The 19,723-nt window shown below is 51.5% G+C and overlaps 1 protein-coding gene across 5 annotated transcripts in view; it reads left to right on the forward strand.

Moving 5' to 3' along the window:
- Positions 1–1,826: 1,826 nt before the first annotated feature.
- NTNG2 (netrin G2) overlaps positions 1,827–19,723 on the forward strand; it is a 49,259-nt gene continuing 31,362 nt past the window's right edge. For 2 of the 5 annotated variants that reach the window (XM_038156043.1, XM_038156044.1), the window contains exons 1-2: positions 1,827–2,505; positions 5,021–6,120. In XM_038156043.1, coding sequence (XP_038011971.1) covers positions 5,908–6,120 — 213 coding nt within the window. In that variant the 5' untranslated portion in view covers positions 1,827–2,505; positions 5,021–5,907. The remainder of the gene's footprint in view (positions 2,506–5,020; positions 6,121–19,723) is intronic. The other 3 variants (XM_038156040.1, XM_038156042.1, XM_038156045.1) reach the window with 2 other exon arrangements.

Below are 19,723 nucleotides of genomic sequence, written 5' to 3' on the forward strand. Positions count from 1 at the left end.
CAACTGTGCTCTCCTCGTGCGAGGAGGCAGCGCTCGGCACGAGGGAGGGAGCAGAGATGTTCCCTCGAGGAAAAACACATCCATTTTTCCTCCCCACAGAAATTCTATCCAGAAGAAAACTGTACCCACCATTGAGCGTTTGCAAAACGCGCTCGGGTAAAAGAATGGAAATGGTCTAAAATGAAACAATGAGTCCAACTCTTCCCCATTGCCCCCAGCCCGTGACAGCAGCGCTGCCGCTGCTTTGCCGCTTCCTTCGGGCTCCCGGCTCTGTGAGTGCCACACACAGTCCCTCTCCTTCCCACATCAGGACCTTCCTAGCCAGACCTGCGAGGAGCTGGGTGATTTCCCATCCTCCAAGGAACTCCAGAACCGCGGTGTAACCTTGGACAAGCCCCACAGCTGTTGCCAGCCTCTCCGGGGTGTTGTGCTCGCTGGTTAATTCCCGTGCTTTGCCTGGAGCTAGCGCCTTTTACCTGTGTGTATACAAGTATTATTGCCAGCTTGTGATCTTTTGAGCTAGCAGGGCTGTGAAAAACGACTTTGGTTTTTCCTTAAATGCCACGGAGTTTAGAAGTGTGACGGCTCACACTGTGCTGTTATTCTTTCCAATTGAAACCTAATGATGCGTGCATATCACTTAACTCTGATGTCAATAATCAGCACACCACTTGGTCTTTGCCGTGGCTATTAGAGGGAATGAAAATGAAATACCAACTCCGTTTTATCCTGTTACTGTACCATAATAACTAATAAAGAAGTAATAAGTGAGACGTGGGGAATTTCCAGGGGAGTCATTACTACAGAGCAGACCTAAAGGCACAAAGTGAAATCCAGGAGTATTAGCCAGCCCTGGATTCCCAGCCAGTGCTTCTCACTTCAGCTATACAGCTGCTGTAAAATAAGTGTTTACAGAAGAAGTTACCGTGTGGAAAGTATCAGACCATGTCCTGGAGTGGAAACTGAGCCAGAATCAAAGACATCCTTGCAGGTAAAGACCACCCTGTGCATCAGCGCTGCGTTTAGGCTGGGCCACAGTCAAGACACAATGCCAGCATTTCATAAATCTCACTTACGCTCCAGAATATGGGAAACGTTTCCCAGAACAGCTCTAAATCTCCTCTGTCTGGTTGCAGGATGAATCGTGGGTTTCCCAGGGACTCATATGGGAGAGGCCACCCAGAGACCTCAGGGCAATGGGTCAAAGGAAACCACATAACAAAATACTGAGTGCACGAGGTTCAAACCACGTGTAAGATGGACAATGCATTTTCTGGCTTAGAAATCATTGAATTCTTGGTTAGGAAGGAGCAGTCATTTTTGGGTGGTTGTATACATAGGAGGCAGTGGTGATTCTTTGGATTTCCTCCCCATAAATGAACTGTCATTTATCCATGAACTGTCATTTATCCACATGTCAAAAACCTGTCGCTGCTCAGGAGCTCTGTCTTCAGCAGCTGCCTGGTACAGGGAAAACTTGGACCTTTACCTGCCACAGTTTTATCCACCTTTCCCACGGCTGGAGCCTCCTCCGCCCCTCAGCATGGACACAACAGAGTTGACCTAAGCAACCCCAGCTGCTCCTCCAGCCCCGTGCTGGAAGGTGCTGTCACACCTTACAGTCCCCCACCTTCCCAAAGCAAAACCTGGCTGGGTTAAATCTCCCAGCACATTCCCACCAATATCAAGCATTTCCCAGCCATCTGATTTCCCCATCTCCGAGTTCCTGCTTTGTTTATCCTATTAATTCCAACCACCCCCTCTTCCCCCAACACACACGCACGCAGCCTCATTTACAGCATCTTCACCAGCAGAAGCCTCCCCAAAATATTCAGGGCACACCAAGCGAGGACTTACACGTGTGGGGAAACCCTCGTGACTGGAGATATTTTTTTTTTCTCTCTCTCTCGAGCAAACATGAGCTCATGATTTTAATTTTTTTTTTTTTTTTAAGCTCTTAAAGGAAAAAAATAAAAGAGAAGCCCCGAGGAGCGGCATTCCCGGCTGCCGTTATCCAGCCGGGGGCAGCGGGACGGCGCGGATGCTGCACCGGGAGCCGCGGGGCCGCCGGGGCTGAAGGCTCCGGCTCGCAGCCTCCTCTTCCTCGGGTGGTTTTCCCTCCCTCCTCCTCCTCCCCCCCCTGCATTTCCTCCTGCACCTTTAAGAAGCCCATTGCCGCCGGTGGGATGGTGTGTGCTAAAGCTGCACAGAGGAAGTTACGCAGCCGGGATCAGGCACGGAGATAAAAGCTCCGATTGTGATTGAAAGTGAGAGCAAAAGGGATTTCAGCCTCGGCATTAACTTGCGAGGGGAGCCGGGATTGCACAAAGCTCCCCCGGCCATCTGCCCTTGGGGGCCGGCGGCGCAGCGCCTGCCCGCCGCGCTGGGCAGGGCAGGGCAGGGCTGGGCAGGGCAGGGCAGGGCTGGGGGGTGTGTTTTGGGGGTTCCCCCGGCCCCGAAGTTCGCTGCTCCGCCGGGAGCGCCGCGCCGCAGAGCTCCCTCCCGGTAAGGACCCGCAGCGCCGGGGATGGGGGGAAAGCGGGGGCGGAGGGGGGGGCGGGCAGCGCCGGCATCTGCCCCAGCCCCGAACGCTGCGTGTCCCCCCGAGTTGTTGCCACGCTTTCCTGGGGTGTCCCGCTCTCTGTCCCCCTCCCCGGAACATCCCCGTCTCCCCGCCGCGGGATGGGGTTTATTTTCCCACTTCGGAGTTTGGGAAGCCGGGGGGCTCCCCCAGCCCAGGGCGCCGGCTCCCCCCGCCCGGCCGATTCCCTCCCCGGTCCGTGCAGCCCCCCAAAGTCCTTTAGTGTAAAAGAAACCGGGGAGGATGGGGCGGAGCGGGAGCGGCATCGGGTTTTGCCGGGAACCGCGAATCCATCAGGGAGAGCGGCGGGATGCGAGCGGGATTTCCAGGTTTGCTGCTGGGAGCCGCGCAGCGCTGTCGCGGGGTTCGGGCTCCCGTCCCCCCGCGGTGTCCCCAGCTTCGCTGTCCAGGGTGCGGGGAAGGGATGGTCAGCGTGGGAAAGAGGAGAACAACTCCCGCTCCCTGAGCGCAGGGGGAGAGCGGAGAGTTCGTGGGGAGAGCAACACTTCTGAGAGAAAATTAAAAACTCCTTCATTGAGTTTACTTTCTGCTCTTAATCCGAGAGCAGCTCAGTTGTTGCTCAGCGTTGTCCCTTTATTTCAATAGGGTGTTAATCCAATAATAAGAAAAAAACCCGGAGCCAGCTAAGTCAAGACACAATCTAATTTTGTGTTTTTAATACTCCGGCTATCAGTCCCCAGTGAGTGCTGAGTACTCTTCAAAGAGAACAAAGAGCATTGATTCTATTTGTTCCCATGAACTGCAGTTTCTTAATAATATCAGGTGAAGATTTATTTTCTAAGAACCAAACCAAATCAAGCAGGGTGAGACCTTTAATTTGGGGAGCCACTCTGCCCCGTTTGCAGTATGTTGGCTCATTCCAGAGTAATACTCCAACTATTTCTGCAAAGGGACTGGACTGGCTAAGTGGGTGTTGAGCTGCAGATTTCACCCCAAACCCACTTGCCTGGCTGATGGGCTGACAATAAATACATTTTTTCCAGCAAATTTTCACTTCCCTGGGAATCTGTGACATTTAGCCAGCATAACTAGACACTAATAGATATTATAGATCCTTTCTGCCTGGGATTTTCCCTGACAGCCATTCAAGTGCAAGATATAATTGTTGAGGCTGTGAAAATAGATCCATAAACTTAACAGCACTGGAGTCCTCATTAAAACTACCCTGCTTGTTTTCTACACAATACCAGAGTCTCTCACCCTCCGCTGCTATCAGGCACTTGGCAGTGACCAGTTTGATGTAATAATTAGGAACTGACTTGTTATAACTGAAAAGACAGCTCTGATGTAAGTAGGACTTATAAACACTGTGTCACACTGGCTTATTATTTTTCCTACATTTACTCATAATATAAAAATAGCAGCCAGTCTATTCTTTTTCTGGGAGTTTATTCAGGTCCAACGCAGCTATAACAGGCTCTTCGTTGAGAGCTGGCAATGAAGCATGAGAGACAGCTTCTCTTTTCTGAACTCATTCATCTCAATCAGCAATCTTTCAAGCAAAAAGGGGGGAAAGGGAGATGGTAGCAGAGCGGTGCGAAGCCCCCGAGCACGGATCAATGCATCTGTTAACCTGGAGTTTCTGAGCTTTAGTAACTGAGCTTCATGAGAAAGGAGATGCTAAGCATGCTGTTGCAGCAGATATGCCTCAATTGTGAAAGAAAAGTTGGGGAAAGAAATAGAAAGGGAATTAACCAAAGGTAAATTTGTGTTCTGGATACGTGCCTCCCACCTTCTAGGATGAGATTTCCCTCCTGAATCTAGTACTGAGAGAGGGTTTGACTTTTCCCCCCTCCCCGCTTTGGTTCTTTGTCATTTTGTTTTGTAATTACTTACAATTTTTATAGCTCTACTGGAAAGACAACAAAATTGCAGAAATGTTGTTCTAACCTGAAATGAATACTGGGAAGGTCATTGCTCTTTGTATCAGGTGAACCTAAATGTTATTAGGACCTTAAATTGTTTTTTATTAAATGTTATTGTTCAGATAAATCATATGTGGGGATGCTGGACAATGTATCTGTCTCCCCAGCTGTCTTATTTATTTGCTTATCTTTTTAGGACTATCAATTTGTCTGTCTGTCCCTTCTCTGTCTGCATATTCCCCATCTCCTAATGACCCATAGCTGCTTCTTGATATTATTTGAAGACCCATTAGAGCTCCTGTTGTCCAGCTGCTGTTGCAAAGCAGATACCTTAAATTGGGCAGCGCTCCTTCCCTTCTCCCAGACAGCAGAAAAGCCATAAGCATCTTACTATGGATTGCTTTTTATTAAAGTTGTATATCTCCCTGTTACAAAAAACTGTCTGGTGGCTTGGCGAGCCCAGCTGAGGGCTCTGCCTCCTGAAGGACCCCTGTTCTTCTTGCTCCAACTGTCCCCCCTTGCTCCCACCTAATCTGTCCTCCAATTTTTGCAGGTCCCTCCTGCTGATGAGCTCTGCCTTTGCCCTGACCATGAAAGAGAGAGGAGACCCCAGGTAGCCCCATGGATTGCAGCTGAAGGCTTTGGGACCTTGGTGCTCCGCTGCCAAAAGGCAGAATTGGACAGGAATCCTCGCCATCACCACAGGACACGGCGGGAGAAGCCAAGGCCAGCCCTGCCCCAGTCACCCCAGTGACCACCCAGCAGCTGCTGGGACCACCACGGATCTGGGCACCCGAGCTGCTCACACTGACACAACCATCCTTTGGGAAAAAGGAATTTCAGCTCCAAGCTGTCTCTCTTGTCAGAGTGGTACTGATGGCCAGATGCTCTATTTATTTTATGTGCTAATGTTCTAACACCCCAGTCATTAAGGCAGACACGGTTTAAGGCTCTCTCCACAGCGACGCGTTTGGAGCAGACCAGAAGGTTGAGGAAAACCTGATCCAGCACCGTCTCACGGCCTCTCCAATTTACTCCTATCAAATTTCATCAGCAACTCAGAACTTGATCTTTGTATTGATTGACTGGAGTCACCTCTAGATATCTTCATGCTGATTTGGAAGACCTTTCGTACAATAAAAGGGGGAAAAAATGAGGTTAAGGAAGACTTTTGACCACTGATCAGCAACTCTGGCCAAAACTTTCCCAATCAAGTGAATTGCAAAGTTGGCTTCCGTGCCTAGAGGAACTTTCCACGTCCAGATACAGCGTGCAGAGTGGGATCATCCCTGTTCCTGTCTGGATCTCCTTCGACTGGAGCATTTTTAGATGAGGAGTTTCCATGCTGATCCCGAGAGCCACCCCTAGCCCAGTCGCTGCCTTCCTCGGGACTCTCGGCACTGCCCTCGCCCAGGGATCCCGCGCTTGGCCGCAGCTGCCATGCTCTACCTGGCTGCTCTCCTCGTGCACTGCGTCCCCCTGGCCATGGGACAGTATGACATTTGCAAGTCCTGGGTGACCACAGACGATGGCCCATCATGGGAGTTTTATGCGTGCCAGCCCAAGGCCATGCGGATGAAGGATTACGTGACCGTGCGGGTGGACCCGGCAGGAATCACCTGTGGGGACCCTCCGGAGAGGTTCTGCACCCATGTAAGTGTTTGCCCCCTTATTTGCTGGCTTGGAACAGGCTCTGCTGGTGGCTGGAGGCAGTGTCCAGCCCAGGTGCCACTGGAAGGATGTTCTGGGTCAGGGTGGCCATGGTGCCTGCTGCCTGGAGCTGTGCGGAGCAGGGAGAGGGCACCCTGCCCATCCCAGGGCTGTGCCAGTTCTGCAGCAGGGATGGGGCTGGCATGCTGAAGGGAGGGTGAGGAGGAGCCAAGGAGGGCTGAGCGAGTCCTGGGTGAGGTCTGGATTTTGGAAAAGCTTTGCCCCTGCAAGCACAGAGCCTGAGCTGCTCCTCTGCTTGCTAAAGTGTGGGGTGTGCTTGCCAGTCCCATCCCAAAGGGCTGCTCCAGCACGGCTGGGATTTTATAGGATGTGGGCAGATGGTCTCTGTTCGAGGCAGCATGAAGGGCAGGGCAGGGGAGTTTGGCCCCTGCACACCCACAGCTCTGGTGGTTGGTCTGACAGCCACAAACTTCACTAAAGCCCCAGAAAATGTGGTTCTCCCTCTCTTCTAGCCTTCACATGAAAGGGCTCTGTGGATAGACATTTGCCCTTGTAGTTAAAATCTTTAACTTATTTTCTCTTAAATATTAATCATTGCATTTCATTCCGTGCACCACAAAGCTCAGCAGGAACATTTGATTTATAATTCACAAGGCTTTACATTGTTAAAGAGTTCAGGGGTCAAAGCAAAGAGCAAAACAGTAATGCCCCCTCCCAAAGGTCCCCCAGGAGTGGTCCAGGCACACATTTAAGGGACAGACACCAAGCCAGCCCAGCTGGCAGGGTTTCCACTGGGCCGAGCACTGGACAAGGAGTGTCTTCTAAAACAGTATATTATTCTTTTATTGTAATGAGAGGGGGAGTTCTCCCTCTAAATCAGTTCAGGGAGTCCCATTTTTTATTGCCAGTGCTACCCCATGCCTCAGTTTGCCACTGAGGAAATACCCTGGGCCCAGCCAGTCAGGGCACCTCTTGAAAATCCAAGAGAAAAATGCCCCTGTGACACCAAGGGGTGCCAAACATTTATGATCATCTGAACACTCTGCCAGTAGTTACCCAGTTCCCTCCAGCCTAAGGGCTCTCATTAGTACCAGGGAAGGCATTTCCACTAATTCCAGATAAGTAGCAGCTTTTCCTTTTAAAAGATCGTTTGAAAAGAAAGATTAAGTCCAAGGTTGCAAATAAAACTGTTAACTATTGATGGGTCAGTCTGTATTTCCATTTATCTGACTGACTGCAGGAGGATTAAAAGGAGAACACCAGATTGCTTCCCACTACACTCACTGCAGCTCTTTGCAAACCCTCTCTGGTTAAGGATGCTCCAGGCTTCAGCTCCACTGACCTCCGAGGAAGCAAAAGACACAAACTGCAATCAGCTGCCTGCATCTCTTGATTCAGTCAATACTGAGCTGAAATCTTTCTATTCTGGGCACCAGCAGTATTTCCTTGTAGCGTACGCCTGCCATGTGCTGTAACACTTGCAAACACCGTGTACAGCCGTGAATGAGAGCTACACAAATGCAAAACATGGATTTGCCTTCCTGTCCCTGCCTCACCCCAGCCTGGCCTGGCTCTCGGCTCCCAAAACAGAAAGCAGCACTCACAGCACTGTCCCTGAGCAATTCCCTGGTGAAGAATCAAGCTAAGAACAGGAATAATAAACTGCAAGGTATTTTTTAGATTTTTTGGGGGGATGGGTTTGTGAAATACCACTGTATTCATGGCCCTTTCTCCCCCATCTTACACCAGTGCTGTTCTCTCCAGAGGGCTAAAGAGTTATAAAAATGAAGCAGAGGAGGAGCAGCCAGGCTGAGGTGAGCGAGGAGCCCACCCAGCACCCAGTGCACAGAGCAGGGGGTGGCTGCAGGACAGATCCAGGCTCCAGCCCACCCTTAGGACTGGAGTGGTGTGGGCTGGGAGGCCATCAAGGTAAATTTTCACTGCCTCTGCCACCGAGAATGACACGTGGCCACTTACTGCTGAGCATCCCCTTCTGGTCAGCGGAAAGTGGACTCAGCAAGAAATGGCCCTTCCATCGCCGGTGCTGGGTGGTGACTTGACACCTATCGACGTGCAGGGGGAGGGAGCGGAGCCCGCAGAGGATGTGAGCCCAGTTCTGCTCCCCCTGCACTAAGGAAGTGCTGGACAAAAATCGATGTCTCTGCCCACGGATCGTTAGAGCCCCCGAGCCCCGAGAGGGGAGGGCCAGCAGCTCACACCAGCCCGGGCAGCTCCTCGCTGTCAACCTGCTCAGGTGCCTTTTGGTGTCCTGTTATCCTTTCTCTTCAGGTTTTTAATTATTTCCTTGTAACAGGTGGGTTCTCATAGGAGCCTGGCTTTCCAGCAGAGAAGTTCTTTCGGTGACTGTATTGCTTTTTTAGGTGTCTTTCAAAACAGCAGGGGACTGTCCGTGCAGTTAAACTCGCGTTACTCAGAATTAAGCGCAGCCCAGCGGGGCTCCTGCCCTGCTCAGACAGCTGCAATCAAAACTAAAGCCACACAAACACCCCTCCGTGCTCAAGGCAGCCAGACAGGGATGAGCTGCACCGTGTCCCCGTGCAGGGCAGGCCAGGAGCAGAGTCCTGGTGACAGTCAGGACCTTGTCAGACAGCGAGTGTGCCCTGCCAGGCTGCACAGCCCAGGGATCACACACTGCCCTGCCACAGCCCCAGCAGTGCTCACAAGACTTCTGCACAAAGAGGCTTCAAGAGATGGCAGGAATTATTTGGAGGACCATCCTTTGTGTTTTATAACAATTCTGGTCACATCTGGCTGCTTCCTTCTGATTGGGAAGCGTTTTGCTGCTTATTAAAGTCAAGGGTTTTGCTTTTTCCACAGTTTCTGAACCTGCTCCTATTCATGGCAATGCCTTCCTGGCAGGGTCACCTGAAAAATGAATTGTGCTTTGCCTCCTGGCAGGGCAGGGGGAATGGTGGGAGCAGGAAGACAGATGGATAAGTAAATAAAAGCCTGGATGAAACTGAAAGTGTGACTGAAGACTAATAGGGAGCAGATATTTTAAACCGAGGGTGTCGAGGGAGGGGTGAGACTTCAAAGATCACAGGCAGGGCATGGCACGGAGCAGCTGAAGGTGGATTTCAAAGGAGAGGGGTTTGCAGGGCAGGCCCAGCTGGGAAATGGCCAAGCTGCACATCCCCATGGGGCAGAGGGGAGATATGGTGTTCCTTCACCTTTCCACCCTCGTGGGCAGGAGGAGGAGGAGGGTGGCACAGCTGGCGGGCTGCTCCCAGGTGTTGAGATGCTCTGAGATGCTGAAGCCCTTCTTTGAGCGGGGACCTTTGGGAGTTTCACTTTCAAGCGTCAGCGTTTTGCGCTCAGGATAAAAAATTCCTCGGGTTTTGTGGGGAATTCACACACAGGGCAAGCAAACACCAAAGCCCAGCCCTCAGCTGGGCAGCTCCTTGCAGCTCAAGGGGTTTCCAAATCATTCCAGCAGAAACAAGGAGAGGTGTCCATAACAGACGGTCATTATGGGATGGTTTTGCTGCTCCTTGACATCCCACTGCGTGCCCAGGGAACCCACCTTGCTGCAGGAATGGGAGTTTTTTCTCCCCCCAGAAGTGTCAAGACAGTATTTCTTGTTCTGACAACACTCTTTGATGCAGGGCTGAGCTCTCAGCCCATATTGATGGGTCAGGGGTATTTTTATTTGGCGTCAGCATTGTTTCATCAGCTAATAGAGCTTGTTGACTTTGGCACGGGTACATGAAAGGAAAAGGCTTTATTTATTCATTACACATGCAGCCAAATTGGATGTTTAGTTTAATTCTTAGCTAAACTTTTCTGAATGACATGTGGTTATAAGGCTTGTACTAAAGGACTGTTTCTCCTGTGGACTGGGTGCTAAAATTGGAAAAAGCAGACAAACCTTTGGGCTAAGAAACCCTTTTCCCTGCATTTTTAGCCCATCTTATACAACTCTTTCTATCGATATTTTTGTACACCTGTTTAGGTGCAAACAAGGTATTGTGGGTTTAGGGATGATTTCCCTTCTTATTTTGAAATAAGAAGGGAAAACCCAAAGATTTTAAAGTAAGAAGGGAAAAATAATTGCTTCAGCAATGCTTTCCATAAGCACTTTTAAAGATGCAGCATGTTCTGGTGGTTAAAGGATGGACTCAGCCCTTCTGGTACCCTGAGCAGAGACCCACAGCCCTCTCCCAGCCCACCAGAGTTCTACCTTGTTTTGAGTAGAACCAGGGGGCAAAGCACGAGGTATTCACTGCCCTAGGGTTCAAGGACATCCTTTGGGCTAAGCAGAGCCTGTATACAAGTCCAGTGGAAAATCCTTTCCAAGAAAAGCAGATATTCTCTCTCCTCCTTGAATAAATCAGCACTACCCACTGCTGGAGGCAAACCCATCCTTGGTTGTAGCAGAGGGAGCTGGAACTCCCCTTTGCCCTTCATTGTGGAACCCATATGGCCCTGGGGACATCACTTTGCCTTTATGCCAGAATTCAGCAGCACAAGAAACTCACTCTGTGCTGTCAGATCAGCTGTACACCCCTGGCAGGGTTGTAAGGAGGGAAAGAAGTGACTTTATTTTCCCAGCTGCAGAGTGCTAACAGCCCCTCTACCCCCTCGAAGGCTCCAGTCCCTTAAATTAACACCTGGAAAATGCTCCCCTTTCCTTTGAGGAAAGCCTGAAAAAAACAACTTGCTGCCATTTCCACCCTGAGGAAGGTCTCCCAATCCCCCCCTTGCACCCGTCGTCGTGGCACTGCTTTTGAGTGTGGGAGAAAGAGCTGGAGCCTTTTGGTTCTGTTCCCACCCTTAATCACTCCTCAGCATCAGGGTTGATGCAGAGGACGCTGTTTGAAGTCAGGATCAGTGGCTCCTTGCCCTGGGGGCCAGACCCTTGGGTTGTACATTATTAGCTGCTCAGCAAATTACACACTGCTCTTCTCCTGCCACTGAGGCTACTTCAGAGTGCAGCAGGATCCTGGTGTCTTAAAAGGAAAGGCTTCTCAGAAAAATGAAAGAATACAATTCAGCTTCAAATTAGAGAGTGCTGAGCAAACTGGATTTTCCCTCAACAGCCTGTAACAACTTCCTTAAATGCCCAGTTCGGGATTCATCTTGTTGTAAAGTGGGATGCTACTCCCCTAACAAGGATCATTTCCAACTGCTGATGGAAAAGACACAGTGATAGAAATGAAGCTGTCAAGTAGATTTAATTGGTACAGTGAGCAAGAAAGTTTTTCCCTACCTTGAAGATATTCAGGAAGAGCAAACTACTTTTAAGTAAAGCTTTTGCTCTTCAAAGGGAACAGTGTCCAGATGGGAAAACCAGGAGAGAATGGACTGAAGACTTGCTGGCAAGTGTGGCCAGAGCTGGGAGAGCAGTTCTTAGAGCAGCCCTTATACTCGTACAACAGCTCCAGCTACCACAGCTTTCCATAGGCAACTTTTGAAGCCAAAGGTATTCAGGGGAATCCTTCCTATTTATTTATTTTTAAATCTGCATTGTATTCTATAGCATAGACATGATTTTCAATACACTTTAAAAGGATTTCTCCCTACAGAAAATCCTGCCTGAGTGGGAAGAAGTACTATCCTACCACACTGTGGTTTCAAGTGAAAGTCCAGTTCTAAGTTTCAAATCTTAGTTTCAGATCCCAAACCACCCTTTTACCATCAGCCTTTTGAGCCCTGGAGCTTTGGCTGACCCAGTTACTCAGGCAGTTCAACACAGAGCACAGGTTTCTGTGTTGGAAAACCCCAAAGAGGCTTTTTCCTCCCCAAACCACACAGCACTGCTGGGTGCCCATTCTGGAGATGTCTTTGGGGAGCAGCTACTGCCTGCAAAGCCCTGGCAAACAGCAATTTGGACTTCCAGCCTTCACCCTAGGTAGATGAGCCATTCCCTGCAGCCTCAGACATGTCCCATGAGGTTCCCACTCATCCCCCCTCTCCCCAGCAGGGCCACCAGCACACCCAGAGGGGACAACTGCAGCACTGACCCCGCTCCTGCCCTGCCCCGTTTGGCACCGGTGCCTCTGCACATGTGCTCAGTGCCACCTGCAGCCAGGCTCAGGGCAGCCTCTGCCTTTTGGCTCAGGGGTGGATTTTGGCATTGCTCAGCTGTCCCCGGGCAGGCTCCAGCCACAGGGGTGCTGCTGGCCCGGGAGCTCAGTGCTGCAGAGTCTCCAGGCTGGGTCTCATCCCCAGCCATGCAGGAGCCTCTGAGGAGCAGCCTTCCCTCTGCTCCCCTCCATGGAGCAGCTCCAGCATGGTGCCACCCCTGCAGCCTCTGGCAAGGTGCTGCACACCCCAGAGCACTGGGGTCCCTGCTGCCCCGTGCTGAGCTCCAGGGATGCTGCCACCACCATGTCCAGTCCTGCCTTGGCCCTTCCATGTCCCAAAGGGAGAATTAGCACAGATTCAACTGGTTTCTACTCCAGCCAAAGGGTTTGTAAGTCCCCATCTGCTGGCTGAATCAGCTGCCTCAGCTCTGTAGTGCTGCCAGTCAGGAGGTTTGGGGAGCCCTGTCTAAGGAGAGGATCACTGTCGGGGTCTCAGGGACAGCCAGGACATGCTTTGGGCTGACACAACTCAATCCAAACCTCTGACAGGCACCTGCTGAATTGTTCCCCTGACACAGAGCACAAAGCAGCCAAATGCTTTTCCCACCACAGCCGAGGCAGAGCTCTTGATGCAGCAGACAGACACAGGAGCCCTGATCAGAGGCTGACGTGGGTGCAGGGGCACCCATCACCCAGCTGTGCCCCCTCCACCCAGGCTCTGGGCAACATCTGCACCTCCATTTGAGAAGCACAGCAGAGCCTCCACTCCCTCCCCTTTCCCACCCCCGGGCTCTGCATCCTGCCCTCCCCCATTCAAACTATCAGGGCCTCTCTTACAGAATAAATTATTAATAGCGGCGTAGCGAGCCTCTCTGCAAAGGCTGCATGTATTGAGCTTACAAGGCGCACAGGCTTTTAGAGAGCAGGACACTTTTCCTACTTCCTAAGCAATTTCTTAGTCCTGAATCAATAATGCACTCGCAGCCCTGCACACAGGTCGCTGCTGCTGTGCTCCTGCTGCTAGGGGCTGCGGACACAAATACATCTCTGTAGCAAGATGCAAGGGCTTAATAATCTGCCAGGGAAGGGATGGGGCGGAATCCAAGCAGCTTAATTTGTAAACAAGCTTCAGGGAAGTGCCCTGGGAAGAGCAAAGCTTGCAAGTCCCCAGTACAGAAAGTCTGAGTTTGGAGACAAGCTAAAAAGCAGTCAATGGGATTAATCTGCTGCTTTTTGAACACGTGCCCGTGGCTGCCAGCTGAGGGGCGTCTGGTTCATCTGATCCCAGGCCTAGGTCTGATCCCCGGCCTCTGATCCCAGGCTCTAGGTCACCCCACAGCCCCCAGTGCCCAAGGGGCAGGTTGAGGGGTGCAGCCTGGCAGGGAGGTGGGGGTGGAGGTGAGCCCAGGGCGCAGGAGGGATGGGGTTAGAGCAGCTCACCGGGGGATTAGCAGTTCACAAAGAAAGAGCTGCTCAAAAACGATTCCACGGGAGGCCGGGCTGCTGCGGGTGATGTGTGTGTGTATACCCAGCACAGATGAGATTATCTGCTTAGGAGTGGAATTTTCCGGGCAGTGTTAACCCTTGTGCCGCCCCCAAATGAGCTGCAGACACCTCTCAGGACAGGGTGCTGGGCAGGGGATCCAGCAGCAGCAGCAGAGCTGCTGCCAGGCCCTCCCTGGGCTTTGGGAATGGAGGTGCTGCTTCTAGGCCGCTCCGCAAACAGCACTCTTGGGGCCCTTCTTGGAGAGGTCACCCACAGGCTGGGCTGGTTTCAGGCTGGAGGCTGAAATTCCTCGTGTAACCAGATTTTCTGTTCCTGGCTCAGCCAGAGTGGGCGTGAGGGGATTTGTGTCGGTGCAGGAGCGGCGCCGGCTGCCTCGCCAGGGTGGACAGGTGACTTGGGTCAGCCCTTGTGGGTGACAAGCTGCAGCTCCCTCTGGACCCTCCCTTTGTGGAGAGGATGCTTCCTGCCTGGATATCACCCTTTTGCCGAGGCTGTGTCATTCACGGTGCAAAGACCAGCTCAGACCCTTTTCATGAGGTGCTGCCAGACCACAGGGAGAGTTTCAGACACAGCGTGGGATGAGAGCAGAGATTTCCTTGAGCCTCACATCAGGGCTGGGTGAGGGAGCCACTACTTTGCACTGCTGCAGGTGCCTGGGGGCGTTCAGTCATCAGAAAGGTGAAGCCCACAATGCCTTGTGAAGCCCAGACCTGCCCCTGAAATCCCTCCCTGCCTCAATTTTCCCATCTGGAGACAGGACATCGCCCTGCCACCAGCCCACCCTGTCTGGCACGGTGATGTCTCCCCAGGGCTGTGGAGAGAAGGGCACGGTGCTGAGCCTGGATGAAATACGAACGAGATGCTTCTGGAATTCAGAGCAGGCTGGAGGGGGAAGGGGAAGAGCAGCCAGGAGTAGGGCTCGGATCTCTTCTCTGGCGGAGAGACGGGCCCAAGGGAGCCCCAGAGCCTTGAACGAGCGGCGCTGCTCGGTGAATGAGTATCTGCTTCAGGCCAAAGGGAAGAGGCAAAGCAGCAAAAATGTCTCGCCGAGTGCGTCCCGGTGTCTCACCCAGAGCCAGCGGGGCTGGTTCTGCTGACTCACGCTCTCCCAAACCCCCACGCAGGCAAAGCCTGTCCCAACACCCCGGCCAGGGGTGACCTTGTGCTCGGACAGCCTCGGATCCGGCAGGAAGGGGAAGGAAGCGGAGGAGCAATCAATCCCCCAAACCACGTTCGGGGAGGAGATGGAGGGTGTGACATTCGGCTGAGCCAGAATTAGCAGCAGATCTGTGGAGGGACCCCATTTCCACCCTATTAATAATTCATTCCAGCTCTGCCTTTACCTGCTCATAAACAGCAAACAGCTTGTTAGCGAGGATGGTTTTCTCCCCTTTTGCTGTCTCTGCCTTAATAAGAGCCCCTTGCAGATGGCTGGGGGAGGGAGGGGCAGGGGAAGGACGCATGGGTGAGAAAAACACCCCACCAGCCCTCCCTGAGCTTCAAATCCCATCCCATCCCATCCCACCCTGAGCAGCCCTTCCCCTGCAGAGGTGAAGCTGCAAAATAACCCGTCACCAATGCCCAGGTGCCTTGCCAGAACCTTCCAACCCGTGTGGGCCACCTCAAAACGCCCCTTTGGAGGGGCACTGGGAAGAGGAGAGTGATGCCTGAGGGATGTGCAGATGAAGGCTTTGCTGGAGCATTCCCAGGTGGTTCTTGGGCTGCAGCTGCTCTGGCAGCCCATGGGAAAATTGCATCTTCTCCCTTATGAGACAGCTCCTGTCTTATCAAAAATATAAAGCTTGACCAAAGAGGTATTGTAAAAACAACAACTAAAAAAAAGCAGAAAACATAGCATCTTGAAGAAAGACTCCCCAGAGTCTCCACAGTCCAATGCTGTGGCCCCATTAGGGACCTCTCCCTGCACACTGACAGGCATCCCAAAGCTGTTCCTGAGATGTTCTCCAGGTCCAAGTCACAGCTGTGCACTGGGAAAAGCCCATGGCCCACCTGGGGGACAGGGGAATCGGTGCAAAAAGAGTGGACTTGGCCAGGCAGATCCGAGTGTCCCCCTCTGTCCCTCAGAGGAGGGCACAGACCTTCACCTGGGTGCACAGGGAAGGGGATTTGTGGGGCTCTTTGGCATAAGAGGGGCCTTGTGTTTCTCCTGATCCCTCTCCATGCTCCCAGCCCTCTCTGCAGTGAGTTATGCCACTTGCCAGCTGTTGGAAATAATAGCTGTAAATTAATTACGGTTGTTTCACCCCTCTGATCCCTCCCAGCCCATGAACAGAGTGAAAATTAATTGTCAGAGAGTATTTCCAGCTCTCTTAGAGTCCCACCCTGGCCACTGGCAGGTTACAGTTTATGCCCTAAAGCATGAGATTTAATTACTCACAAATGTTATTTTTGATCATAAAATCACCTTGTCTTGTCATAAATCCAGACAGAGCAGTTGAACCCTCAGATCAGGAGCAGCAAGAGTGAAAACCTCCTGAAATGTCATTAGGACAAGCCTGTGTTTTCTCCTGGGTAAATGCAGTTGTGTTTGGGAAGCAGCATCACGTCCTGGAGTGATTATTGGAAGAAAAGCCAAGGAAGTCTCCCAAAACACACATCACTCAGGGTGGCCCTTGTCAGAAATTTGTGTTGCAGAAAATAGGCTGAACTCTGTGTCACTGGGGAGGTTAAGGGTGGCTGGCACTGGAGCTGGGTCAGGCACCTGCCCTGCTCAGCGGGTGATTTCCCTGTGCTGACCCACCCCAGAGCAAACCCAGCAGGGGAATGGAGATCCCTGTGGAGCCCTGGCAGTGAGGAAAGCTGGGGCAGGGGATGGAAGGGAAGTGAAGCCCTGCAGCTCAATCTCAGCATGAGCTGGGGGCACTCAGCCGAGTGCAAATCAGGAAAGGAAATGTGCTGGGAAGGTCATTGCAGCTCCACCCCGCAGCCTGTGGAGCCAACGCATCCAGCGTGGGGCCGGGCAGGGGAAGGGAGAGGGGAAAATAAAACCTGGGGAGGAACGTGTTCCAGAACATCCACAGGACAGGCAGGGATGGAGTGGGCTGGCCGTGTCCCCTCTGCAGCTTGGGGACCCCCATGTCCCGTGGCCACCAGCCCTCCCCGTGACAGACAGGGGAGGGGAGGCTGCAGGACACCTGCGGTGGCACCACTCCACAGTGAGGACATTAGCAGGGCAGGAGGGATCAGGTGCACATGGAGATTTTGCTGATCCCTTTGTTTTTTGCAGGATTTGGAGGAAATTTGATACCAATTTCAGGACTCAGTTGCAGCACGAGGAAACGCGGGCACTTTGTGAACCTCATCTGCTGCCCTTTGAGCAGAAATTCAAAGGCAGAGTCGTAGGTGTGCCGAGGGAAGCAGAAGGGAGAAGGGCCTTGGGTGTCCCAGGGGAAGCAGAAGGGCCTTGGGATGCTGCTGAGAGCTCCTTAAGCATCACAGCTGGACGAGGTGGGGGCTACAGAGGGAATTGTCCCCTCCTGGGTGGAGGTTCAGACCAAGGTTTCCCTGGTCACAAGCAGTCCCAGGAAGGAGGGAAGGAGGTTCCTGTGCTGTCACCTGCTTTTCCTGGCTCTGCAGACTCTTTGAGGGTCTATCAAACAGCCCCCAGTCCCAACCAGTGCCAGATCTTGCAGGAGAGCCTGGAGACACCCAAGGTCTGAGAGGTCTCTGGTTGGGTTTGAGAGCCAGTTCTTAGAGAAAAAAACACTCCAGAAGAAAGCACCCAAGAGAAACCCACACAACAGCACTGATCTTTGTGTTGAAGAAATGCTTTTAACTTTTCCCCCTTTAATAAAAATCTTCCTATAATGCACCGAGGATTTCCAACCCCTGACCTCAATTTGAAAAAATACAGTTTTGTTTTCCACAACTCATCCAAGTTGATGAGACCTTGTCATTGCTCTTATTAGGAGACTGTAATTAAAACCAAGTGGTCCCAGGGTGCTCTAGGTTTTGGCAGAGGCCTTGGCTTAAACACAATTCCATCAAGCAGAAGAGATCCCCAAAAGCAAAGGAACTCCAGGATGGTTCTCAAGACACCATTAAACAAATCACACCAGGTATGAGCTGTGATTGAGCATCCTTGGCTGAGCAGTACAAGCTCTCACATCATCTACTCATTTTTCCTTGCTCAAATCTTGTTGTGTTTTTTCCCCTTTAATGTGATTATTATTATTAATATTATTATTATTATTATTTTTCCTCACTGTGCAGCTAGTGGTTGCAATTGCTTTCCAGCTTCCCTTTGGCATGGAGATCTAAAAGCTGCAGTCTTATTTCTGTGCAGCTTTCACCATTCACAGCAGATGTCTAGTTTGTTTAAAATGTTCAACAGCCTAATGATTAATCGAGCAATTGCACCTACAAAAATATATTATTTTCTGCTATGAGGCCTAAAAATGGTATTATCTGCTAGGGAAAAAAAAAAAAAAAACCAAAAAAAGGAACTTGTGCTCTCATTAAGAGCCCTAAAAACCACCTGGGCTTTGTAAAACTAAGGCCTTTTGTTGAGGCTGGTTTCCCCCATTCCCCCCCTTCCCAGCAAGGTGGGGAGCAGCTTCTCTGCAGCATCCTGGATTCCTGTCATCCTGCTTTGTCAGACCAATATCTTGTTTCTTAAGAAATCCTCCTCAAGGAGCAAGTCTCTGCTGTCACCTTCAGAAAGTCCCTTTTGCAGCATTTCTGCCCAGAACTGGCTGCAGGCACCAAGAGGAGGCAAAGCCCAAGGGCTGGGACACAATTCCAGCTCAAGGACTGGGCTCATGGGACCCTCCTGGGTGCACCTGCACCAGGGCAACCCCAGTGTCACCCCAGGCTGGGGATGAAGCACTGAGAGCAGCCCTGCAAGGAGGATTCAGAGCCCCAGGATCTGAAAAGGGTCTACAGGAAAGATGGGGAGGGCTCTTTATTATGAATTGTAGTGTTAGGACAAGGGAGAATGGCTTTAAATGAAAAGAGAGCAGATTTCTGATTAGCTGTGGGGAAGAAAACTTTCATAAAGAGTGTGATCAAATACTGGCATGGTCAAACCTCAAAGGTGATGGATGTCTCATCTGTGGAAACAGTCAAGGTCAGGCTGGATGGGGCTTTGAGCAGCCTGACCCAGCAGAAGATGTCCTTGCCCATGGCAGGGGGTTGGACCAGATGACCTTTAAAGGTCCCTTCCAACCCAAACCATTCTATGATTTGGCTCACAGAGGCACAACCTTACCATGATGCCATTTTTTAGGACACCATGTCCTCAACGAGGCTCTCACAGTTTGCCCCCTGGAGATTTGCCCTTTTGGACTGAGCTGGGGCTAAGCAAGGCTGCAAAAACCCCAAAAAGTGCCCAACCAGAAGAGTTGGAGAGCCTGAAACCTGCAACGTTTAGTTGCGGTGAGGACACTCACGACTGATTTAATAGCGTGAGACTCAAAGTGAACTGGTTTATTTTAAGCTCACTGAGACCAAGTTTGCCTGGCTAATGCATCCTGACTTTTAGATTGAAGACTTAAATATCTCAAGACTTTGGACAGATTCTTTGGAGGACACACGGCTTGGAGGAGGAAACCAGATTCAAAAATAATACCTGGAATTGTTTCAATAGTGCTATATCTGATCTTACCAGGACCAAGGGAGCAGCCAAAATGTGGCCATCTGTTTCCTCTCCCCCCTGCCCTCCTGGCTGACTCCAAACCACCCCCCCAGCAGAAAAGGCATTGAGCATCCCACAGAGGAAGGACAAGTCAATAAACCTAACCCCAAAAGGAACACTTCATTTTAGCAGAGGAAGCTGTAGTGGTGTGACTCACTCGGTGGCTTTTGAGGCTCTCCCCCACCTTGTCACTTGCAGGTTATTTTTGTGTTTGCCCTGTTACAACCATGCACCTCTTGAGCCATTTGCCTCCCCAGAGCATTGGGGTGGTTCAAGAGATCTTTGGGGGTGCTGCCTGCTGAGCTGAGCACGCTCCCAGGCTGGGATACACAGGAGCCAGCAGGGATTGTGCACCTCCATTCCCTGGGATGAGCA

This window comes from Motacilla alba, chromosome 17 (genome assembly GCF_015832195.1).
Source record: "Motacilla alba alba isolate MOTALB_02 chromosome 17, Motacilla_alba_V1.0_pri, whole genome shotgun sequence".
NCBI classification, from domain to species: Eukaryota; Metazoa; Chordata; class Aves; order Passeriformes; family Motacillidae; genus Motacilla; species Motacilla alba.